At 41.0% G+C, this 27,174-nt stretch overlaps 1 protein-coding gene across 3 annotated transcripts in view; it reads right to left on the reverse strand.

Annotated features, from left to right (window-relative positions):
• The window catches only part of pcsk5b (proprotein convertase subtilisin/kexin type 5b), a 201,042-nt gene that overhangs the window by 120,365 nt on the left and 53,503 nt on the right, over window positions 1-27,174 (reverse strand). For all 3 annotated transcript variants that reach the window (XM_042333710.1, XM_042333712.1, XM_042333715.1), the window contains exons 6-7: window positions 12,044-12,132; window positions 7,207-7,379 (exon numbers count right to left, since the gene is read on the reverse strand). In XM_042333710.1, the coding sequence (XP_042189644.1) occupies window positions 7,207-7,379; window positions 12,044-12,132 (262 nt within the window). The remainder of the gene's footprint in view (window positions 1-7,206; window positions 7,380-12,043; window positions 12,133-27,174) is intronic.

Below are 27,174 nucleotides of genomic sequence, written 5' to 3' on the forward strand. Positions count from 1 at the left end.
GCCCTGCCTGGAATTGAACTCAGGTCTCTCGCTTGCAAAGCGAGTGCTCTAACCACTGAGCTACAGAACTCCACAAGATACCCAGGTTGCTGACTGGCTTAGTGAGGTTGAGTGTGCAGCCATGGAGGCTGATGCTGCCAGCGCCTGAGGTGCAGAGGCGCTGGCGCGAGCCAATCAGGAGGGCCTCGGTCTTGCTGGCGTTGAGTTGGAGAAAGTTGGCGCTCGTCAAGGACTTGATTCCAGACATTATTTAAGACACATGGGGTGTTCTCTATCCCCTCTTCCCCTTCCATCCAATCTCCAACTCCCTCCTCTTTTCCTTCTACGGGGTCATACTTACATGGGCATCATCCAGGACCTCACCTAAGTGGTCATCATTTATGTGCAAGTTTTGACAATGATTGTTGGCAAACTGTTTGACTGTAAAGGAAATCATCCATCGTCCACATATGAACATAGTGATTGACTATAGAAACCCTGGTTGAATTTTCTTCTTCCTAACGCAGCAATGTTCAGGTTGTAACATCCCAACTGCTGCTTTGACTAAGATCAAGCATGAGCTCAGACTGGGATTCGAACCCAACATGCACACTCTCATGTTGCAATAAGCAGTGCCTTTATCCACTAGCCCATCAGAGGGAGCTGTGTGGTAGCAATTTTAAAGAAAACAAGAGCTCAACACCAGGTCGGTCCCCCAACAAAAGTATTCACAGCTCATGAGCTCAGGTTTAGCCAGATCAAATATTTCTGCAAAGCGTAAACATTGTGGCACAATCATTCAAGACACCCATTAATTGATTTAGATGTTTGGGCATCTGAATGATATGGGGGTAAGATCCATGTTGGGACTTGAACTAATAGTTTGGGTTGATGGCACGATATGGAATGCTACTTCGTCGCAATGCCATCCATCAAAAGATACTTAAATCGAGGTTCAGTCTGCTTTTGAGGTTGAAGATCAAATGACAGTAATAGAAAAAAAGAAGTTTGTTTCCAGCGATCCGTCCACTGATCCTCCAGATAATTTGGTCTTTCCCTTCATGGCAGTTTTGTGTTCTACCCAAAATGGCTGCTTGGTTTGCAGACAAATACAGTCACTACACTTGACAATTACCTGTGAAGTCCTCGAGTGTTTGATGTTATAAAGCCTGTATCAAATGCAATGATTGTTTTAAAGACATACAAGATTCCAATGTAGATTTAATTGCTTGAGCACCAATCAGAATAATTCAGACCAGAGAACATTAAAATGATAGGAAACTGATACGAGTGGAATCCTGTAGCTCAGTGGTTAGAGCACTCGCCTTGCAAGCAAGACACCTGGGTTCAATTTCAGGCAGAGCGAAACCTTGGGCAAGTTTCCTTACTCCACACGCCTAATAATAATCCCTCCAAAACGAAATAGTAAAACATTGGTCATTTTCAATCCATGACTGTTTGTGGGACATTGCTCTGTGCAAATGGCTGCCATGTTTCACCCACAAGTATACAGTCAATTCACTTTACAGTCTATTCTGTGAAGCGCTTTGAGACGTCGAGAAGACGTGAAAAGCGCTATATCAAATACAAGGATTATTATTATTATGTATAGTTATGTTGGCAAGGCAACCAACTGCATTTGATAACTGCATTTACAGGCAAAAACAGGAGTTAGGAACCTTTATACACAGATCGAGCCAAATAGATATTGCAAATGCTTTTCCCCCTCTCTCTGTATGCAAATTAATTGAATCACAACATTTTTAGGTTATCAACTGGACGAAGTTAAAAAACAGTTCAACACTGTGATAGAACGACAGTAAGGCAAGTATTCTGGAATGAGATCAAATGGGCCTAGGACCGTCTTCCTAACGTCTTTTGTGATCTTGCAAGTCACATGCCCCTTTCCCGTACAAACATTTAAGCCTATTGAAACTTGTGCTGTTTTCTTTCAGTTTTAAACCGAATTGCATCTGAATAAATAATACGAATAAATAAAGTTCTACACTGAATTCAAAACTTATTTTATTTCTTCCTCGAGCTTCGCAGTAGAACACAAGTGGCATCTGCTTGCACCGTTCTTTCAGACCATACTGATCTAATTTATAAGGGAGCCTCTCCATGTCTAGAGAGAAAACACCACCCCACAAGCAGCAGTAATAAGACACACTGAAACACAACCTGACTGGAGACGGCAGGCTGATTGAAGAGTCCTCTGGTTTTAATTTTCTGCCCAGCATTTGATTAGCGTTCTGGTTTTCTTGCTTTCTACGCTAACTCGGCCTCTCACTAGACTGCCCCCACTTTTTCTTCAATAGCCTCAGTCATGCACAGGAAATTATGGAGCCCTGTTGCAAACCCCATAAAGTGCTGGCACCTTAGTGTGAGCTACACTCAGCCCATGAGCCTCTGGCTTCCAGGGCACTGCTCTTCAATGAATCAAACCAAATTCCATTTGGCACTTGCGTTATATTGCAGACGTTCGCGAAACAACATCTTTAAGGTAATTATTTTTCGTCAACTTAAGTGTGTCAGCTCTTTGGTAAAGAAATTGCTTCGAGCTGCAGGTATTGCAGTAACATTAACCCTTTTCTAGGCCCAAGTTAGAGATATTAATGCATAAACTAGCTAACTTAGGTTGCCTCAATTAACTGCAATATTCATAGCTGTGTGTACAGCTTTCAGACATCAAAACCTAGAAAAACGTGTTAAAACAAATCTTTAGTTCACTGAGTTTTCCAATGGATTTTCCATTCTATCTGTTGACAAATGTTTGCACTCTGACACTGACATGGGCTATAAGCACTTTTCATGTCAGAAAGTATCTCTGGCTTTCCACACATAGACGTCCCCCTCCAAAAGGCTCAAAGGGCAAGCAACTTGCAGTTAGTATAGAAGTCAGAATTGATATATCACAGTATAATCTGCCACTGCCACCGATGAAACTGTAGTCCCATACTTGCTGCACAATGCTCAGCAGGCATAGCACTTGTAACATCAAAATTTATGAAAACCGCTCAACCGTTTTTTGTAAAGTCTAGTGGCTGTGTATTTCATAGGTGAACACGGCAGCCAATTTGTGCAGAGCAATGTCTCAGAAACAGCCGTGAACAATTTTAAATAATCCAAATCTTTAAAACAGGAAACCCATGCAGTGAAAGCCTGCAAAGTAAGTGCAATATGTTAAAGGCTAGGACTCTATGGTTTCCAGTGATGGGTTAAAATGAAACATTAGTAGAATTATTACAAGCTTTCCAATTATTTTATTTTTTTAAAAAATGGTGCTAGCAAGCAAATTAATTGTCCCATAACACTTTTTAATCAGACCTAGATCTGTGTTTTTGATTACTCCCATGTGACAGAATCCTGATCTCTGCTGCACGTCATTGGAGAAAGTGTACTGAGCAAGAGCCCACCTCTGTGTTCCCTGCACAGTGCCTCCCAGCAGCATGGAAGAGCTCAGTTACTTAGAAAAAATACTACTGTACAAATTAAACTCCAACTTCCACCTCCCACTGGGTATCCTGCCAAAACTTCCTCTCTCTCTGCAAACTTTATGCTCAACCATAATAGAGCCTTTTTGCATCGTGCAGTTTCTCAGCAAACATTCCACATTTTTTTTCAAAAAAGAAAACTTCAGCAAAAGTTTTGAGAATCGGGGCCCACGATTTTCTTGACCTAATGATTTACATATAGAATAATAATTGCTCAGATATCGACATAGCTGAAACCTGCTTAAGGGGCTGGTGTGTGAATGACATGGCTGTAAAACATAAGCTAACTGGATTCAACTGAGCATTCAGTTATGTTTGTAATTTAATAAAAAGATCCTACCCTCTTTTGGCAAACAATTTCAGGTAAAGCAACCTTTGGGAGAAAGCCTGCATAATCTTACTTAATATAAAGATTTAAAATGTTCTGAGCATCCAATATTGGATTCTTGTGCAAACAATGGGGAGTAGGTAGTGTACAGAATTAGGACTTCTCATCTACTCCCCTTCCCCCTGGCTCGGCCCGGGGATCGTTTTTGTGAAGAGCTCTTAGTTACCGTCTGGCGTAGAGGGCGCTATACAAATCCAAGTTGTTGTTGTACTTGTGTTACTGATAAAACCAACACTGCTTCACTTCCAGCAGTGCAAATAGGACACTGATAGTAATAAAATAGCATCTGATGTAGAGTCTTTCACATCAACAGAACTTGCCAAAGTGCTTCATAGGATTTACTCTAAAGTGTGGTCACTGTGTTTATTAGCAAACACAAAAGCTAATTTATGCACAGCAATGTCCCACAAACAGCTATGAAATGAATGACCAATTTTATTTGAAGGTTGTTGGCTGGGACACTGGAAGAAACTCTTCTTTTCGAATAGTGCCATGAGACTTTTAACGTTCACCTGAACAAGCAGACGGTTGAACGTCTCATCCAACAATGTCACACACACCCTCGGGACTATATTGGAGTGTCAGCTTAGACAATGTGAGTTTGAGTCTCTATGTGAGGCGTGAACGCTCAATCTTCTGACTCAGAGGCAAGAGTGCTACTGAGCCAGCACGACACACCTCAATTTATCACACCGAATAGGACAGAAGTAGATGTAGTGTTTCATTGTGTTTCTTCGACAAGTCTCGACACTTTACTGGCTCTAAAACTGCGAGTAACAGTCTCTTTACCCTAAGTGCTTGAAAGGAATTTACATCTCCCTCAATACACTAACATTTTCCAAAAATGACATGTATGTAAAAACATACAATATACATTTTATATCCACTCACTCACCACATTCTACAAAATAAAAAGACATTTTGAAATTAAACATTTTTTATTTCAAAATTTTGGCTGAAACAGTTTAAATTTGCGTAAGATTGCTAGTGATCTTGTTCAGTTTATTGTCAAGGAAAGCCATCAAGTCTATCTTCATTATTCTTGCAATATATTTATAACTTCTGCAAGTCATCAGCTCAAGTTTGTGGTCGGATATTTATCGCACAAAAAAGGAATGGAAGCATACATTCCCCCCTTACCCCCCAACCCCCCCCACACACACAAACAACACCCACACCAGGCATCCAGCTTGTGACCTTTGACTGCCAGAATCAGCTGTTTAGAAATGCTGGGATCCCGTTAGCATTAGTCCAAGACCGTGATTTCTCCAACTTTACTGTTAACAATGACATGGAACTGCGGGTGGGATTTTCAAGAATAAATCATCTTCTGTCCTATTCAATGTGATAAACCCATTGACCACAAATTTATACCCCTCCCTATTTGTGGCGTTACAAAGGGCTCATCAAGGTTGGCAACAAGATTTGGTTCAAAATTGAGTTTTTAAACCTGGCATAATCCCCACACCACAAAGAATTATCAGTCACATACTTTTTTCCCCCCCTCACAGTACTGTCCCTCCCCGCCCTCCCACCCCCAAAAAAAGGTAGTGCCAAGAATGTAGATTATCTGCTACTCTTCACCATCAGTACCCCCTCACCCAGTACTTTTAAAGGAATCAGCCATTGCAAGTTCCTGAACATTGCAACAGTGGTTTGAAGGTCGCCGCTTTAATGAAATGCAGAGTGTTGGGTAAGCACACGTGTACAAAGAGAAAACAGATTCCCTGCTGGTGCAAGCGGACAACGATTCTCCTGTCTCAGTCGTTCCAACAGACCACTCAGGAGGTTTCCAGAAGCACTGCAGAATGACCATGCAAGGGATTTCCTTTCCCATGGGAAAGCGCTTGGAACGATTTTGGATTTGGGCTTGCCCCTCCCCTCTCCAAGGCCCAGCTGAGAATGGAAATTCACTGTGTGGGGGAAATTCACAGAGGGAGGGTGGAGGGCATAGTGAACCCACATCCTCAAATTTCATTCAAAACTCCTACTGTTCATAACATCCAAGCCTACAAGCCTAATTAAGTTCTCATGGAAATTGATTAAATTGTCAGCTGTATTTTGAGCAGTAGACAGACCATTCCCTTGTATTTTTTTCAAAATAAACAATAATGTTACCATGAGGAGGTAAACCACCTTGAAACAAAAATGTAAAGCGATTCCAGTACCTCCTCCTCCCCCCTTGGAGGCTTCTGTTTGCAAGAACACGTTTGTGCCACTGACAAACTGAATCTACTGTGAAAGCAGTCAAGCAAAGAAGATGAAAGTGGGTGATAAAATGTAAGGGGCACCACGCTGAGCACACCCCAGCAGCTCAAGCATACAACATCTGATCATTAATGTCCATCAAAGCACTGGCCTCACGCCAACCTTCACAGCACAGCCACACAACAGTTCAGAGAGAGAGGAGAGAAGAGAGAGAGAATAAAGAGAAACATAGAAAAAGAGGGGGAAAAATGCCAGCATACTGCCAACCAGGCAAGCCAGACAATTCAACAGAACTACTGCGGGATTCAACAACGACTTGCATTTAGATAGCACCTTTCACGGAGGATGAACATCGCAAAGCTATTTGTATAAATGAGGAACATCAAATGGGGATGGGCGGGGTTGAATTTAAGGCTATTGGCCGGAGGCATGGTCAAAGAGAGGTATTTAAAGAGGGATTTGTAGGCAGAGAGAGGAAGTGTAATTCAAAGGTTTTTTGGGGAAAGAATTTCAGATAGCAGAACATAGTGGCTAAAAACTCATCCACCGATGTTAGAAAGGAAGGAATGTGTTCTGAGCAATAAATGAGTATCTAAAGGGTGGGGGGATACAGTTCAGATAATATTCCTGCATGAGATTGCAAAGTTAAGCAGGGGAAAGACCACAAAGGAATTTTAAGGACAAAGGATCATAAGGTCACTTCAGTGGGGAACTGGAAGCGAGTGGACCCTGGCAAGGTTGCAGGTAATGGTTAAGTGGAATCTGATGGCCAGAGAATTCAGGCTGCAGAGTTTTAAGAGGCTGTCAAGAAGAGCAACGGAAAGTCCACCAATGAGGCGAGAAAAATAATCCTTGCATTTGATATTTGATGCATTTGAAAAAGGCAAGAATTAAGGTTTCAGCGCGAAGGGGGGGGGGGGAGCGCGATGAGATAAAAAGGATGCAAGTGGCCAATGTTGTGGAGATGGGAGGAAGTGTTTTTGGTCAGGAGTAAGAGTTGAAGTAGAGCATCGGGGTGGTGGGGGTCAGTGGGCAAGCAAGCAGAGCACAAAGGTTGTGCATTAGCTCAGTTAGCCAGAGCAAGTAGGCAGGGATGCTGGCACTCGGCCAGTCAGTTGACAGCACTTGGTGACTCACCATTCGGATGCCATTCTCAAAGGCCTGTCTCGCAAGGGAAGCTGGTCCATCCACAGTTTTCCCATCATCATCTGGTCCCCAACTGGCACTGTAGATATCGATGTGCTGAGGATGCAGACTCAGAGACTTTGCTTCCACCATATCTGTGACATCTCCGTCCAGCATGCGGACACCTATTGATGTTTCAAACAAACACATCACAGGGAAGGTTATAAAAATATGACTTTTGAATTTATTTGAACAAAATGCACCATATGCATTTAAAAAAGACTATACATTTGGAACTCAGGCACTGAAATAAATGACAAAGAGGCTGAGCTGACAGTGTTCCTTGCAGAAAAGAACATCAAATTATCTGTAGTTCTTCATGCACGGGAGTACCATCAACATGTCATAAAGCAGTAATTTACAGGATTTACAGTGAAGTGTAGAGGTTGCTTTAACACTAGTTTGCTGAATTTCTTCCATTTTACAACATATGAATCCAATTCTCCCACCAAGAAGCCAATATGATCATTGTGGAGCTTGCTCTTCAGTGATCACATATTCTCTGCTCTTCAGCATACAATACCCCCAGGCTTTGTTGCCCAGGATTAAAGCTATTAAATAACTACTGTGCAAATTAGGATAGGCAGCTCAGTCTCAAGACACCTCAGTGCAGTGAAACGTGGAGCGTCGATCACAGTTTGTGTCACTTTATTTTTGCTGGCAGATAAAACAAACTTCAATCACCACAAGAAGTGGGGAATGGTGCAGTGCCACTGAAACACTGAACGAGAGGACTAATTAACATCCATCAAGGAGAGCTTCAGCATTGCAAATATAAAGTATAAAGTTCCCTTGACCAGGGCTGAACTGTCCTCAGAGCTTGAACGTAATCCACAAAAACTCCAACTGATCACAGTTAAGATGCAAACAACTCCTCACACGATTGGGTACTTTGGAATTAAACTCACGAGATTCAATGAACGTTTCATGAGTTGTCCTTTATATCCAAACAAGCTTCCAAATAATCAGCCTGCTCTTTCTTTAGTTTCAGCGATTGATGGGAGTTCTTTTGAAACTTGCAAGTAAATTAGCATTAAAATTAGCATTAAAAAAGAGTGTCAGGAACATGTGGCATATTTTGCAACCAGGAGTTAATTTACAACAAATGACAATAAGGAAATAATGACTGACATTCAATGATTTTAGGCATGGAGAATAAACTCTGTCAGGTCTTGGGGCTGTGCCCAAGTTCCCACCTAAGGAAATCATATAACATCAACTGAAACCTACGTCAGTGGTTTAAAATCAACACCGTTCAGTTTGAAATTACACCCAGTCCTATACGGGAGTGTTTCAGAATGGAAAACAAACATCAGTGTTAGCCGCTCCAAATCTCTGCAGCCATTGTTGCTCAAATAGCAAATTCTTAACTCCCACTCACGTAAGCTGCACCTATAGATGTTCATACAGTAAGCTGAGTTGATTATCTAAATGCCTCATCTGAACACCTCATCCAAAGGCAGTTGATCAGGCAACAACAATGATCTTGAATCACGATTTCAGCATTCAGCTCGGCACTGTGCCACAATCATTGCTTGCATGGTGTATAATACACATATTTACATCTACAACTTTCCACTCATTATCATTAGATCTGTACCTTGCTCATTGACCTTCATGTTTAATAAAAAGTCCTACCATTCAAAACAATTCTGATAATCTAAATGGCTGATTCTTGCTGATAAAAATCAATCCATAAACCAGAACATGAAAGTATACCATTTTATTTCCACACGGCCCAAAATGGACAATACAGCAGAGACAATCAAGCTTCTCAGAACTCAGGTTCTCACCTACAAGAACATACCAGGGGTTCTGAAACACCAACAGCCGACCACAAGAATTCTGTTGTAATGCAATTACGCATTTCATGTTTTTGCAAACGAGATGAATTTACTCATCGGATACGAACAAGTTAAGGCTTTAAAAACATAAGCTTATATACCACTGTTTCACATGTAAGGTGAGATTATTGTTCCTCAATTAAAGCTTTGGCATTACTCCCTGCCTGATATTCAAAAACTGAACCAAAACCAGTAGAATGTGACAGGGCTGAGAGACACTGACAACTCAAGTTATGCACATGCACAGGGTTAATAAATGATACAATTTCCCCTCATAATGTAGGTCAAATGCAGGTGTAGCAATATTGCCCATGTGCACAATTCTCAAGCACATTGGGTAGTACAAAAGTAGGTGTTGGCAAACAAAGAAAATAATGATTCTTGCATTTAATATAGCATCTTATAGTGTCATCAAAGAATCTCAAAGAGCTTCACAGTGTTTAAAGTAAGTGATGGTATTTGTAAACAAACGCAGCAGCCAATTTGCACAAAGAAATGTCTCACAAACAACCATGATCAATGATCAATTTATCTGAATGGGAGGATCAGACAGATGGAGAAAAGCATAAAAACAGATAGAAACTTAGACTCCAAGAGAGAGAAAGAGAGAGAAAAAAAGAAGTCTGAAAGTTCAAAGAGCAAAGCTGACACTGATGTAATGACAGCTATGGCATCACGGTTACACTTATGTACTGTTATCATGGTTTAAAATGCTAAAAATGTGTTTATGAGGGCTCTATAATTAATGAGCTTTCTTTTTTATCTTTCTCCCCCATATATAATTGAAAATTGGAGTGGGTGGAGATGTCATATAATTGAGGTTGATTAATATTGAAAACATTATAGGAATTGTTTCTAAGTTGATTAATAAAAATCAGAACCCAGTTTTACTGCTTATCGTCAACACAGACAAATCTTTATTGGCATAAACCAGTTTGCACAGAATAACGTTCCCAACCTGGCCAAGGGCAGAACTGGCTTAATCTGGGTATGCAAGCACCTGGGTGCAATATACCTACACTCTAAATCACTTTACATTCCTGATTGTGCAATGCACTCCAGGCTGGACAATTATGCCATCATTAGCATGGAACGGTAAACAGCATTGTGCAATCTATGTGAAGCTGACACAGACTCTCTTTTTTAAAAAAAATTGGAATTACTTGAAATTCCAACATTTGCATCTGGTATGATGGACTGAATCAGAACTATGAGATTCTGGGGACTGATGGAAATGAGGTGCGATATTTGCACTTAGACATACAACAACTGATTAAATTCAGTGTTAAAGCAGGAACAGTAGTACAGAATCAACTGAACATTATGTCACCATCTGGTTTGCAGCATTTACATCATTTCATCTGCACAGAGTGCAGGAGCCAATGGTGCACCTGTAAGAAAGCAATACCAGTGAATTGCCTGAGTAATGAAATACCAGGAAAAGCCTGGGACCATCGCTGCGCACTTGTCTTTTGTTGATAATTTCTCCAGATCTGCCAATCCGACACGCATGACCTATTCTACAGTATCAGGTGCATCTGTAATTTATAAGTTTTGTGGGTTTGCAAACTACACTTTTTGTGAAGAACAGAATGTTTTTATTGTGTTTTTTCCCAGTAGAAAAAACAGTGATGAATTCACAGAAAAGAACTCTTGTTTCATGACCATAATTACAGTCCAACACCAGTGGTAGGTTATTAGATATCCCCCCAGCCTCTTTGAGACGTCACAACAATGTGATAAGGCTCTATATCAAATGTAAGGATTATTATTTCATAATTTTAAAGTCATTATTCAATTTTGTGTACATTAAATGGTCAAGCTACAGTTGGGGGAAATCTGAAACTGCCTCAATTCCAAAATAATGGGTTGATGGCTCTGGCTTAATGCCCGATTGGCAATCACTGATGCTGAAGTTTATTTTTTTTCAAAAAACAGGCGACAGTAAACCTGCTCCAAGTTCCTACATAAATAGGATGACTATCTGGGAGGTAATGTCATTTGCAGAAATGCAATGTGAAGATTCAACTTGGTCTACAGCTTTAAAACAATTGGTCTTAAATTCATAAGCATGGATAAGTTTGGAAAATTCTTAAATTCAGACTCAGAATACATTATTCTACAGCTGCTTCCAAATTAAGAATGAATTTAAGAATTCTGTAAAACATTAAATTTTGGGACAAAGTTCTTAATGCGACAAGAAATTGCTGTCCTCAAAAAGTTTCCCATTCACAATACCAGATTATGTAACTACATATTATGATTCAGTTGTAGGGAAGCTGTCCTCAAAAAGTTTCCCATTCACAATACCAGATTATGTAACTACACACTATGATTCCTTTGTAGGAAACTTCTGTTTGATCCGTGGCAAAATGTAATTCACTATTGTGTAGGAAATTGGGCAAATGCAGTTGTTGCATGTTCACTGTAGGTCAAGATGCAATTGAGTTAGAGGCTGAAAGCTCACTTGTAGAGAGTTCTTGTTCTGTGCAACTAAGAGAAGTTGGCTTCAATTTTCCTTTAAAGCCCAGAACAGCACCAGTGACATTTCCCAATCATCCAAAGACAAGGTTGATCAATTCATACAATTATAAGAAGTTGTCGAGATAGAATAAAGACAGCTGTGGAGAACGGAAACTGCCAACAACAACTTGCTTTTATATACACCCTTCACGCGGGCTGGTGTCTCAGAGTGCTCAAGCAGTCAACGTAACTCAGCCGCTTAGCAGTCAAAATAAATAAGCGGTTTCACTCATTGATCAGGATTGTGCTATATAAATCTTGGTCTCAATTTAGTATTTGAAAGTCATTATCTCCTTCCTTCACCTTTCATCTAATTTTACCAATAAATACACATTCCATAGGCAAAGTTACGAGTTACTAAAATGGCCCAACAACCGGGCATGGAAAGCTATTTATCTAAAGCTAAAGAAACATTCACATACCTCCAATCTTGGCATTGTAAGCAACTCCTATTGTGCAGTGCGAATTGTTTGCCACAGCTGCCACCTCTCCTGCACACCGGGTTCCGTGCCTGTGGGCCACACAGAAGAGAACATTATTGACTGGAGCCAAACCATGAAACTCTAGCAGCACAGACTTCTCGCCAGAAGAAAAAAAATCTTACTAATGGTTCACATTTAATCTTAAAAGTCTTCAATCTGCCAAAGGACTTCAGAACCAGAACACACCACAAGTAACAGCCAGTGCCCTTTTAATAAAATCAACCCACATAAATCAACAAGTCGCTGTGGATGCAAATCTAATGACCCCCAAATCTCCTATTTTCAAACATGTGTAAAATTATTTTTTTTAGATCTTTAAATGCAAAAATATCCCATAGAAATATAGTTTAAAAGAAAAATCAAAATCACAAATAGTTAACACAGCTATGTTAACACACCACTTCCTTGACAAAGGTAGGCTGAATGTCCATTTTTGCTGAAATCTAGACAAAGAATATCTCAATAGTATAATCTATTTTAGGTTATCATTTGTTGGGAACCAGAAGTCAATTTTCGCCATAAAAATATGGATTTTTTGCATAAAACTTTTTCTGAAAAAATATCGACTTTCTATTCCATTGGGGCTTTTTCTCAAATTTCATGTTAGTAACAGCCTGGCTCAGTTAGTATCCCTCTTTCACTGGATTCAAAAGGTTGTGTGTCCAATCCCACGTCGGAACTTTAAACTCACAGTCTACGCTGACACTCCAATACAGTGCTAGATGAGTCTCCATTGCATTGTTGGGACATACCGTCCTTCTGATGAAACACTAAACAGAGGTACACTGCCTATTCAGGTGGATGTTAAACACTCTATTTCACTATTCTAAAAAAAAGGGAGTTTCTCCTCGTGCCCAAGCCAACAATCTCCACAGATATAAAATTGGTCATTCTTGGTGATTGCTGTTTTTCAGACCATTGCTATCCGCAAATTTATTGCCATGTTCACCTACAAAATGTACAGTCACTACATTTTACAATAAATGCTGTGAAGCGCTCTGAAACGGCCTCCCAATGTGAAAGATGCAATTTCAAATTTTGTGAATAACTTCCAAGCAAGATGTAAGTGCATCACAGTTCAGTCAATTGATGTGCAAATCTCATGAACTCAGAACCCTGCAACTGTGTATTTAGTTGGCCTTAGAGCAATGCTGCACATACGCAATATCCTTCACAAAGTGTGCTTGGTTTCCAATTGGGTTATTCAGTGATAAGATCTCTTGATAATAATCCTTGTATTTGATATAGCGCCTTATAATGCCTTTGAGATGTCTCAAAGTACTTCACAGAATATACTGTAAAATTAATTGACTATATACTTTGTGGGTGAAACATTGCTAGTCATCGGAAGGTAAAACAGCTTATTTGCAGTTGTACTGTGAAAAATGTTGTAATTTCTGAGTACTTTTATTATAGGCAAAAATATAGACATCAGTAACATCTTTTTAAAACCAATTTTTCATTGAATTTTTTGCTCATTAAAATTTTTTCCTCCTTTTCTGAACCCCAAATATACCTGAAAGATATCTAAGTTTTTATTTTATGGATAAAAATAGACGTTAGTGCTCTGATGAACTTTAATGGTTGGGCCCAGAAGAAAAAGCAGCCAAGTTTTATAATCTCCCATGTGGTTCTTATACAAGTGTAAAACTCGCAAGTGCTACTCTGAGCCATTTTCAAGTCACAGAACAAATCCATCAAGTGTCAAAAGACTCCAAAGCCAACTTGTAGAATGGCAACCATGGCTTATGTAATAAATTAGATTTGTATTTGATGTTGGAGAGGAAGGAGGAGATCTTAAACAGAATTTACTGTAAAACGTAGTGTATTTCATAGGCAAATACAATTTGTGCACAGCCTCAACCAATAAAATAGCCATGAAGTAAATGACCAATTTCATCTAAGGGAATTGTTGGTCAGGAGAAACTTCCTTCCCTTTTCGAGTAGCACCATGGGGTCTTTAGCATTCACCTGATTAGGCCGACCGGACCTTGGCTTAATGTTTCATTTCAAGGAATGCACCTCCAGCAGTACATTGAAACCCCAGCACTGCATTAGAATGTCAGCCCAGACACTTGCACTTTTAAAAAATGTATTTCAGAAAAGTCTAAACTCATGCCATCTAAAGAAAATAGGAAACTAATCCCCTCATAAAACACCACTGATGACATTATAAATGCCCTCATCTTTCTATCCTTGAATGTAGTTCATCATCTACAGATTGTGTTAGGTTCATTATCTAGTTGGTTGAAATAACTGATATCACGCTTCTCAGGAGATTCAAGCTCCAAAAGTCACGAGATCACTTCCATTTGTGTGCCACATAAAAGCCCTGCTGACAAACCAACCCTCGATTCCTTTCAACCGAAGCTTTCCAGCTCTGGTTACAAAGTGAAAGAGAACAAGCTAGTCCAAATCAAAAGGCTGCAAGTGAGATTGTCGGAAGATAAACCACAACGCAAAGAATGAGAAAACTCTCGGCAAACGTAAACATCCTTAAGATGTCCTCTCATCCTTTTCCAAAATAGCGCCAACTAAATGGGGCGAAACAATAGATTGGTCACGTAACAGTGCTTATCTAAGGAATGAAGATGCTCACCTGGCTACCTGACAGAATTTAGAACGACTAGCACTGACCAAGCTCACCCCTGCCCAAGCATTTTATCTGCTGTTTTAGATTCTGTAAAGCTCTCTGAGACAGGCAGACAATAACTCAGTTTAATATCTGATCCAAAGGATAGCATCTCCAACAATGAAACCTCCACTGCATTAGACTATACGATTCCAAGTCCCGATGTGGGGCTTGAACCCACAACCTTCTGACTCAGAGACAAGAGAGCTACCAATGAGCCATGCTGACACACAATTGCTGGTCCATTTTCCTTTGCTGTAGCCTAGGGGGCAGCTGAAGTGCTCCATCAAGAGTTAGTTAACTTATTCAGCACAGAAGTACACTTTCAATGTGATGTGGGGCTTTCAACTAATTCTGTGACAGATCACAGTTTAACAACTGGGAATTTAGTTCCAAGGGCTGAGCAGCAGCTCCAGCTCCCACAGTAAACCAATACAAATGAATGGATTTATCCCACATTTCATGCTGACAGGCTCACTTTGTTCTTATAAATAATGACATTTGTGAATAGAAATTTACCCTTGCAAGTCAGAAAAAAATAAGTGCTGATAGTTTGGATCTGGACACCTTTCTTTTCTTTCTCAAAGAAAGTTTCCTTAGGGATGCTGTAAGATGTGAATTTCACCACATTTTGAAAAGCAGTAAAGGTCTCGGGAGTTCCTACAAAGAGTGCATCAAGGAGTTCAGTGAGATCTTTCAGCCAGCTTGTGGACTTTTCTTAAGTGAAATAGGCAGTTCTGCGTCAAAGTTAGACTGACAAAAAGTAAATGGGGCCTCTTCAAATATAAAGTGTGTGTGTGCTTATGTGTGCAAAACAGAAAAAATAAATGTGATAAAAGCCAGAGTCTCACAAGTCTGAAAATGTTATTGTGATTTTTTTGGTGGGGGAAAAACAAAACTTGCTATTCCCCTGAAAGCTGGTGACTGTAATGGTTGTGAGAATTAGGTGGCTCAACCCATTAAACATCCTCAGTCCACTTTACCAAAATCAACAAGAGCAATTCTCTATACCAGACTCCATGCCTCTGGGAAACTGCTCAACAGAACCCAGGCACTTTTCCATAGTCTAGAGGGCACTTTGTGCAAGGAAACATCCTTGACAAAACGGGTTTGGGGTGTGAAGGCAGGATATTGTGAACAGCTTTGGCAAAATCCTTGGAGCAGGTTGTCCCTATGGTTAATTAGTGAAAAGGCCTGTCTCAGTTGGCAGCACTCTCACCTGAGTCAGCAAGCTATGGGTTCAAGCCCCATGTCAGGACTTTGAAGTCATATAGTCCAGGCTGATACTTCAAATTCAGTGCTATAGGTGCTCTGCAAAGCAGGGGATCCTTCTGATGAGATGTTAGACAGAGATCCTGTCCTCCTATTCAGGTGAATGTTCAAAATGCCTCAGCTCTACTCGAAAACAAGGAAGTTTTTCTTCAAGCCCTGGCCAGCAATTCTTCCCCCCCCCCCACCCATGAAAAAGTGGCTATTCACTTAATGGCTGTTTGTAGACATTGCTGTGTGCCATTTTAGCTGCCATGTTCACCTACAACTGCACAGGCTCTACACTTTCCCGTAAATCTTTGCAGCTCAAAGGATTTACAAAAATCAAATGAAAGTATTATTATTTTATTCATTGCAGTTCATCCACCAGACGATGCATATCCCACCAAGTCATGAAGGAACGCCTCAATTGATGAAATAACTTACAGAAATACCAAGCAGCACATGTGGTTTTGAAGCAACTGTAAAAAGCACATTGCCTCCTTTTGATATACTACACATTTATTTCACACACAGCTGCTGTAAAAACTACCTGTATTATAAGATAAGTTTTTGGGGATTGGATTTTAAACTAGCCTACTGTGTAGCAATTAGTATTTTATTATTTGTCATAGTTGCCAGATCAAATGCATCAAAAAGTCTCAGATTGCTTTTACAGGCAATAAAAGCACTTTTTGTAGGTAAAGCAGCAGCCAATTTGCATTCAGCAAAGTCATAGCATGAAGTGAAAGACCAATTAATCTGGAGGATCGTTGGACTTGTCGCTGGGAAAAACTCTTTTATTTTTGAATATTGTCATGGGATTTTTAAACTTTCATCTGAATAGGTTGTCAGAACCTCGGTTTAATTTCTTCTCTGAATGATGGTACCTCTAACAATGCACTGCTCTGGAATATTAGCTTAGACTGTGAGGTCAATATCCTGATTCGCGGCTTGAAATAACAACCTTCTGATCCAGAGGTAAGAGAAAGCGCCACAAATTGAGACGAGCTGACACTTCAGTGCATATAATTCGCAACACTGGGATATCAGCCCCGTAACATTAAGAAGCTGGAGAACTGCTTTGTACTGAACATAAAAAGGTCACTTTCCAAAATGCTGGCTCTCACGCTGCAATCCTAGACTTGATTGCATTAATATATTAAACATTAGAGAAACACGATGTAACAGATTTCACTCCTGCCAAATTGTTACTGCAGATGATTAGAAACGTCAATCAGTGAGGTCATGGAGCAATAAAAACAAATTGTTTTAACTATTCCCTCTTCCCCTCGAAAGTACACAAATTCCATAGAGGTTTCAGTACTTGTCTTCCAAGTCACTGGACACAAATGCAGCATCAAATGACTGGTTAGGGCTCTTTTTCCAGGGTTGCCCTAGTTGTTTAGTAGCCAAACACACCATTGTTTGTAGTACTATCACTGCAGGACTGAGTCCTGCTCAGTGTTCAGTTAATCTCGGATACATCAACAGGTTTGCACTTACGAGGCCACAATCATGAATTTGGATGCAGTGTACCCCCACCCCTCCCCAAGTTGGGAGTGAAGTTAATGTGCGCCTGCAGTCTTCTAGTACTCCCTTCAGTGAGGTGAGGTGGTGGAAGGCTATGGACATTTAATCTTCAAAAGAGAAGATTTGAAAACACATTTCTTTAGCTGCATGGTGTAACAAGAGGCTGAGAGACTTTCACAAATCACATTCCTGATAAGGAGCAGGTGCAAATGTAAATACCTCCCTATCAGAACTCTTTTTGTATCAACACACCTTCTGATGGCCCACAATGGTACTTGCTTGGAAGTATTAATACAGACAAATCACGAGGGAGTCCAACAGGTGCACAATTGATCCTGAATAACCTCAGAGGTTGTCCACATTATCGAGTCATCATAAATCAATGGGAAACATCAAATGATAGCATTCACTAACTAAAGCATAGAGAATGAATTTCCTGAAGGGTTAAGGTGGAAAAACCATAACCCACTGTATATCTAAGCCACGAAGGGCAAACAATGCCAAATTTGATCTACTGAATGGTAAATATCAAGTAAATTTCTAAGCTCAACTGAGAAAGTAATAAGGGCATTTTAACTAAGCTCAGCAATCTAAAGATAGCGAGGAGACTCATTGCCTGACTTGTGTGCTTCAAAAATCTTGAGAGGTAGCAGAGGGCTAGTTTGGAAGCCATACCATAAGGTATCAACCGCGCAGCACTATCACCTCCAAGTCAGAAGGTTGTGGGTTTAAGCCCTACGTCAGGACTTGGCACTAGAATCATAGTCTAGGTTCACACTGCAATGCAGGGAGTGTCGGAGCTGCTGTCCTTCGAAGAAACTTTAAACCAAAGTCCTCTTGTCTGCCTGTTCAGGTGACTGTTAGAGATCCCATGGCACTACTTAAAGAAAAGGGAGTTTCTCCCATGGCCCTGGCCCATATTCCTCAAAGTAAAATTGGTCATTGTTTATGGGATACTATTGTGCAGAAATGGGCTGCCACTTACGCCTACAAATACACTTTCACTACACCTCACAGTAAATCCGTAAAGGCTTTGAGGCATTCTCCTGATGCAAAAAGCATTATAACAAATGCGAGAATTGTTGCACAAATTGTTTTGAAAAAAGCCTGTTTGACATAAAGGATTTAAATTTTTGCTGCCAGCATACTTTGCCCAAAGAGGTAACTTCCTCTTTAAAGACTTTACTGATGATGGAACACTTGGCGACTCAAGTAATTTGAGATTTTCCATTTATTCCAGGAAGTTTCAAATCGTTTTTGCAGAAAATATAGAACCTTACTATGGGCTTTAGAATTTGTTTTGGAACACAAAAGCTGGCTCACAACCACTGAATGGGAATACATTCAGACAAGTACATTCTCTCACTCTAGTAACGCATCAGTTGTCTGGACAAGGCTACAGTGACCAGTGAAAATGGATATTTTTACGAATGGAGGAAGATGAAACAACTCGCAAGCATCACACATTTCACGGTCAAGTAAAGTACATTTCATTCATAACATTCATGTGCTTTTCCAATTAATGTACACCTTACTGGTGACTAGTACAATCACATAGTGTCCTCTGCCTATACACTCTTGCCAGGTGAGCCACCTTTCTTTCACATTTTGCCAGAAAAGATGAACTGCACTCTTGAAAATCCTCTGATGAAGACAGATTGAGTATCACATTCACGTGCAAGAGTGCCTTGGCCCCAAAACATATTTGGTTCATTCAACAAGGTGACTTGACAGATTTTGAAAGCTGATGCCAGCAGCAAATAAGGGTGGAAATGACATTCTTCAAACCTCCCTTCTGTGCATGTTTATCACTAGCGGGAAGAAGAGTTGTAGGTATTTGCTATCTTGTTACAAGACTGATGGCTCTTTTGGGGTAAACCATGCCAATGAAAGCAAGGGTCTATAAAACAGGAGTTTTATTTATACCATTGCCAGGGTACACAAGTGCTGCAAAAAAAAAGTGAATGTAGCTTTCCCAAAGTTGCCCTTTAATAGTTTCCTATGATGATTGGTCGCTCTCTTCAACTCAACTCATTTTCTTAAGCATTAGTGTCATACTCATTTTTTCTACCTTATGTGAGGCACATTTCAGCCAAAATAAAAATATATATTACAGCTCACATTTGCCAACACAGTTTGAGAGAATGTTTGGCATTTCCTTTTATTTAGAAATTCTGCCAATTTGTTGAAGAGCCTCAGCATTAGAATCTGCAAACGCAAGTTAATATAGTCATACGCAGCCATGTGTCTGTTCCAGGCACTCGTCAAAGGGGCTGATACGCAGGACTCCAATTGATATTACTGACAAATATGTTGATGCCTTACCTCACGCACCCATATACTTGCCAATGGAGAGCTATATTAAAGGCGGTCACTTGGAAATGCCTTGAAGGTTAATCAAGAAAGGTTACTGGTTGATGGAGTGGGGGGAGAAAGAGAAAAAGGGAGAAAAAGATCTTAAGTGATCCCACTTGTGGGGGGGGAGCTTTTATAAACAGGAGAGAAAATTAGACAGAAAGAGGGTAAATGTCTTATTTTATGTTCTCATAAATTTGACATTCGTGGAGTCCTGTAGCTCAGTGATTTCTCGTTTTGCAAGTGAGAGACCTGGGTTTGATTCCTGTCAAGGTGAAATGCTGGGCAAGTTTCCTTACTCCACATGCCTCTGTTTACCTAGCATTAAGTAGGAACCCGGTTGTTAGTCGATTGGCGGATCACTTTTTCGGGTGTAATAATTACTTCCAAAAAAAAAAAAAATTGATCACTTCAATCCATGACTGTTTGTGGAACACTGCTGTGCACAATTGGTTGCCTCATTTTGTCCACAAAATGCAGTTAATTCACTTTACAAAATATTCTGTGAAGCACTTTGAGACGTCTTGAAGACATGATAAGGCGCGATATCAAATGCAAGGATTATTATGTTTTTTTCCATTGAATTTCCCAATCTTCAAAATGGCTGATAATCTTTCTAGTCTTAAAAAGTTCTGATGCTTTAAACCAGTGCAAGACGTCCCCCCCCACTCTCCGAACATTTGCATTAGTGTAGGTAAGACAAGTCCTTGTTCAATCAATAGTACATTTTCATTTTCTTCTTGATTGAATATTTCTTGATTTATTCCATAAATCTAGAAATATTCAATCAAGAGCATTTATTTTGTTGGCAGAACAAAAAGGTTGGCTACCACTGCTGTAAACCAATTCTCTATTCGCCTCTAGTACTGCAAGCTGTAAAACTAAAGTCACAATTGGGATCCAAAGTATACATATTTTGTATGTGATTAAATTGAATATGAACCCAAGCTTTACAGTGTAGCCCCATTGCAAAGAAACATTCAGTTTTCCGCCTAGTAGATAATTCAACAAGAATTTTCCGCCAGGACAATATCATATCACCATTTTTCTCCATTGTTACCCTGAGGTTTACAAAACAAATAATCCAAACGGTATCCTCAGCCACTTGGTTTCCCACACTTGGCCACAGCAGAAAGCTGTGCGAGAGGATCTTCAGAATCCGCCATACAATACCTTTCTTCTTTTCTGCGTGTTAAAGCATTAGAGTTTCGACCATGTGTAACAGGCAAGTCACCAAACGTTGTCCCACTGCACTAGTTGCACAACGCATTTACATTGACCAAGTTAAAAGATCTAACAACTTACATTTGGATAGCTTCTTTCACTCCAAATCCCTGGACAGTCAGGAATCCACACTCAAGCTGGTGGTCGGGATCAGGAGGGGTGGAGGTCGAGGAGGGTAGGGGTAGGAGGGTGACCAAAGTCAGGGTTGAAGTGGATATAAAGTGGCTCCAATATTCACATTCAACAGCACCTTGTGTGGCATTAAGTACACAGAGGTAGAAGATGCAGTTATAAAACTGCACACAATGCAACGTGAAACATCAGAATGGTTTAGATGCTATGGCAGCAATGTCAGTCTGTTAATCTTCAAGAATAGTGGATATCAAGAGGCTGTGGGGGGTTTTTGAGTGGGGGGGAAGAACAAGAGGAGGCTAGGTACAATATGTCTCCTGAAAAAAACATGTTTGGGAGGGAAAAAGCAGTCACTTCAATTGCATATGCAGAGTAAATGGATAGGTATGAGAAGAGTCAATGCTTTAACCAAATTCTGTATAATAATTTTTTAAGAAAAAGTGAAATGTTTTAAGTGGCTACGAATCCCAGCCTTGCCAGGAAAAGCAGGATCTTAAAGGTCGAGTTCACATTAGGAAATAGAGTTGAACTAAAATCCAGACAACATCCAGTGCTGTATAATGAGGGAGTTGCTATTCTCGTGGTTTTACGAGGCTAAGATGAAAATAAGGAGCTGTAAAACCATAACCATTCTTCGTATTTTCAATTTTTGGAATCAGTATAGATTCTCACCAGGCTTTTTCTGAGATTAGCATAAATATCTTGGCTCAACACTGATTTCAAGCACCCCATGTAAGATGACAGGCAGCTACATGGAAGACACGGGCAAGTGTCCAAACCGCAGGGAGAGACATCTATAGACTGCCTGAAACATATCAGAATGAGAGGATGTTCAAGTCCCATGGCAACACAGACACATTCTTGGAGAAAAATTGTCTTTCAAGAAGAGTATTTGCATCTGTGTAAGCAACATCCATCAGTCCAAATCCATCACTGTCGTCAGTGATAGCATTTCAAGGGAAATACAGCATAATTTAACATTAATAAAGGATTCGTAACAGTAGTTCACTCTATTCATTTAGATAACTGGAAAAGTTATTGCAATATTCTAGCTGCTTTAACCATTCTGGGATTTTCAGCCACAATAGTTAGGAAGCATAATAGTAAATAGCCAATTTGCTTTTTTAGAAAAGGCACACTCATGCCACCTGCCCGCTTTGTTCCACCATCACTGGGTGATTTTTCCAATTCTCTGGAACTTGCTTCCTAAATCCTTCTACCTCTAACAATCCCACCAACCTCAAAACCCATCTTAAAAACCCTCTGACAGTGTCTTCGGCTCTGCTATCCTACCACCCTCCCCCATCTTCCTAAATACCTTCCATACCCATCCCATTGTGGAGTTCTGTAACTCAGTGGTTAGAGCACTCGCTTTGCAAGCGAGAGACCCGAGTTCAATTCCAGGCAGGACGAAATCTTGGGCAAGTTTCCTTACTCCACACGCCTAATAATAATCCCTCCAAAACCAAAAACAATAATAAATTGGTCATTTTCAATCTACGACTGTTTGTGGGACACTGCTGTGCGCAATTGGCTGCCGCGTTCGCCCACAAATATACAGTCAATTCACTTTACAGTGTGTTCTGTGAAGCGCTTTGGGACGTCCTCCCGACGTGAAAGGCGCTATATCAAATGCAAGGATTATTATTATTATCCCTGCTATCTCCCCACTCAGTCTCTGCAAAAGCACCTCGAAGACTTTTCTATGTGAAAGGTGCTTTGTAAGTGTATGTTGTTGTGGTTAACAAGCATTTTAACATAATTAATACTTATTTTGATACCTTGAATGGCAATACGTAACCATCACACCTCAACCAAATAATTACATCACAGCCCTTGGACCTTGATGGGTAGTTACAACAATAACACACCCATTCAGGGTTGCGTTCTGGTTGTAAATCTGTTCCAGAATGGAACTATTACACTGGAATATAATGTGCCATCCAAATACACAACATAAAAAAGAAAGTGATTAGTTATAATCTGGCAACATGGCCCAATCACGGCTAGCAACACATGTGCCATCGATCTTTGATCCTACAATAAAACTCCACCCTGCTTAAAAATCATATCCAGCTGACGAGACCTGAAAGCCCGCACGGCCTAACCCTTTCCAATGAGCAGATGCTTCATAAAAACTGACTTCAGTCTGCTTCTATCACGTTCAGGCTTGACTGTGCCAACTCTCCCCTCCACAAGCTGCAGACTATTCAAAACTCAATAGTTCGAGTCCTCTACTGCACCAGGCTCTACAAGCCTATCACTCCCATCCTCGCTTGGCTCCAGAGGATAGAGTTCAAGATGCTAGTCCTCACTTTTAAATCCCTGCACGATCTTGCCACACCCTAGTTCTGACCTAACAAACTACCAAACACCACTAACCCCCACCCGTTCCATCCATTCAGTAGGTACTGATCTATTTCACGTCCCTCGTCCTACCACCATCAGCAGTTAAGCCTCCAGAATTATATAGCCACTCTCTGGAACACCATTCCATAGTCCTTGAGCAATGTTCCTGAGCAGCACCGCTTCCTTCATCTCCTTCAAGTTTCATCTCAAGACTTTCCTCTTTGACCGCATCTTCAGGCATCTTTCCATCCCCACGGCTTCCACCCCTCCTGAATCCAACCCCCAGCTCAGGTACAAACCCTCAGCATCTTGGGAGGTCCCTGCGATGTGAAAGGCGCTTTAGAAATGCAATCTGCTGTTGTTAAAAACTATTATTTGTCAAAACAGTTATTTATGGAAAAAAATTCACAGAATTAAGACAGATTTTTTTGAGAAAAGCACAATGCCTCATGAGGTCATCACATCTGTCAAATGTAGAGCTAAAAAAAGCACTTACTCCATTCTAAAAGTGTGCTTTAACCCAAGCCTCAGAAAGCATCCCTCTACCTTCTGCTCTTCGACAGTGTGACACGTCAATTAGAGGTCTAATAAAATAATAATTCTTAGATTTAACACAATTTTCTGTAAAGTGCAGTGATAGTAATAATATTCCTTGCATTTGATATAGTGCCTGATCAGGTCTTCGAGCTGTCTCAAAGCGCTTCACAAAATATACTGTAAAGTGAATTGGCTATTGTTTGTGGATGAGGAGTAGGCTAGTGCAATTTTCACACAACAATGCTCACAAACTGTCTAATTTAACTGAAGATGAGATGACTATCTAATATAACTGTCTAATTTAACTGAAGACATGTTGGCCACAACACTAGAAGAAACTCCCTTCGAATTCAAGATCCTCATCCTCACCTACAAGGCCATTCACGGACTTGCTCCCTCCTACCTCTCCGACCTACTATCCCCCTACCTACCTGCCCGTACCCTCCGTTCCTCTGGCTCCGGTCTGCTCCACATCCCCCGCCCCAACCGCCCTACCATCGGTGGCCGGGCCTTCAGCCTCTCAGCCCCTAGGCTCTGGAACTCCATCCCCCAGTGCCTTCGCCTTGCTTCCTCCCTCTCCTCCTTCAAGGCCGGTCTCAAGACCTTTCTCTTTGACCGTGCCTTCAGTTCCCCTCTCGACTCTCTACCCCCTCCTCGCTCCCTCCCTTCTCTCCCCTCACCCCGACCATTTCCCCCTTGCTCGGGTCCTGACCCAACTGTACAGCGCCTTGGGACGTCCTCCCGACGTGAAAGGCGCTCAATAAATGGAATCTTATTGTTGTTGTTGTCTTTGAGCAGTGCTGAGGGTTCTTTAATATCCACCTGAACAAGCAGATAAGACCTTTTATTTAATATCTTATCCGAAAGCCATTGCTTCTTACGCAATGGTTCAACAGAATGCCAGGTGATACCATGCGATCCAAACAACAACAACAAAATTACATTTGTATAGCGCCTTTCATGTCAGGAGGACGTCCCAAGGCTCTAGACAGACAAAGTTATGGACCCGAGCTGGGGGTCGGGGTGGGGGAGGGTGGAGGGCAAGGGGGGGAAGCAGGGAGATCAAAAGTATGGTCGGGCGAAAAGGAGGGTCTTGAGATGGGTCTTGAAGGTGGCGAGACGGAGGGACTGCGGAATGGAGTTCCAGAGGGTGGGTGCAGAGTGGCGGAAGGCCCGCCCGTTAATAGTGGGTCGAGCAGGCAGGGAACCTGAAGCAAGCCGGAGCCCGTTGAGCGAACAGGATAGTAGTGGGTTAGGAGGTCGGAGAGGTAGGGGGAGCAAGACCGTGGAGGGCATTGAAGGTGAGGACCAGGATCGTGATATTGTAGTGTCCAACTCCACTGGCTTCCCATCCTCTGTGTGATGGGAAGCCAGTGGAGTTGGACAAGGATGGAAGTGATAGGGTCACGGAGCCTAGTGCGGGCGAGGACACGGGCTGCAGAGTTCTGGATGATCTGCAGCCTATGGAGGGATAAGTTGGGGAGGCTGACAAGCAATGAGTTAGCATAGTCGAGCCACGATGTAATGAAAGCATGTATGAGGGTTTCGGCGGCCTGCGGTGTGAGACAGTGTGGGAGCCGGGCGACGTTGCAGAGATAAGGGAAGGCAGAGCAGATCATGATGCAGATGTGGGGTAGAAAGAATAGTTGAGAGTCAAACAAGACCCCAAGTTTCCAGACTGGCTTAGCAAGGTGGAGTGTGCAACTATGGATGGTGATGCTGTCAGCGTCTGAGGTGAGGAGGCGCTGACTGGAGCCAATCAGGAGAGCCTTGGTCTAGTTGACATCCAGGATTTCGATCTCTGACCCCAGAAGCAGGAATTGAACCAACAACCTTCTGACGCAGAGACGATAGTTTAACCAACTGACCCAAACTTAGATTCCAGGATTCTCAAATTAGTTATGATCATTGCAATTTCTAGTTGGCAAATCACGATTTTGAGATGTAAGCTTCACCTCCCCCTATTTCACCCCATTCTACCAAATATACCTTCTTTTCAATCCTTAAATTCAGCACAAAGTGTGTGCAAAAAAACTAAAACAGAAAATACCAACTGCAATTTTGATTTCCAATTTGCATTTATAGAAAAACAAGAAGGACTAAGATACATAGTGAAGAACACAAAAGATTGACAAAAAATAAAAGGGTCAACAGTAGGAATTCACTGACAAAATACAGTCACTCCGCTTTGCAATATCCTGTGAAACACGTTTAGACATCCTTATGTGAAGACCCCCTGCATCAAATCCAAAGATTATTACCACTGGAAGTTTGAGTTAATTTCAACATTTACATAGATCACATATTCATCAATATTTATCAAATTGATAAACACGAGACAGAATAGTGAATATTCAACACAGTGAAAATCCGGGGGCAAAGGCGAGGACATTTTTAGAATGGCATATTTGGAGCCCAGAAGAAATTAAAGGAAAGTTCAGAAGAGCACTGGCCATATAAGTTTTGATACAGAGAAATGAAGCTAAAAGGTTACAGTGTAAATATGAAGGGGTGATGACTCATCAGATAACAAGCCTTTCTTGAGTGGTGTTCAGGTATAACAGAGTGACAAAAGGAACATTCCCCATGATAGGAATAATACAAACTCAGGTGGAATTGGATAGGTGATAGATGAGAGCTCTCTCAAAATAAATAGGGATGTCAAAATAGGCATGAGATGGGGTAACAGTTGAGCCATCTAATAAACCAGCAGAAGTATCAGTTGATTTGCCTGTCAGATAGTATGTACAATCCACTCAGAAAGCAGGAAGTAAATATCCAAGAGCCACACACAGGGACAATTCTCCTTCATACATTTTTTGCAAATCTACTAGTGGGATATGCCAGTTGCTGCAAGCTTGCATCTGCCCACCCACGCAAAAATTATGATGATCTGCAAGCAAAATGACTTGTTCCACTGGATTAGGTCAAGAAATGAATTTTAACAGGAGTGAGGTTCAGGCATCGTCAATGCTGCAATCCTCTGGGAATGAGAAAAACAACGTACATTTGAGAAATTTACATATCCCAGATTCTAATCACAATCAGTTTAAAAGAAGTA

Source organism: Callorhinchus milii, unplaced genomic scaffold (assembly GCF_018977255.1).
Source record: "Callorhinchus milii isolate IMCB2004 unplaced genomic scaffold, IMCB_Cmil_1.0 Scaffold1, whole genome shotgun sequence".
Taxonomy (NCBI): domain Eukaryota; kingdom Metazoa; phylum Chordata; class Chondrichthyes; order Chimaeriformes; family Callorhinchidae; genus Callorhinchus; species Callorhinchus milii.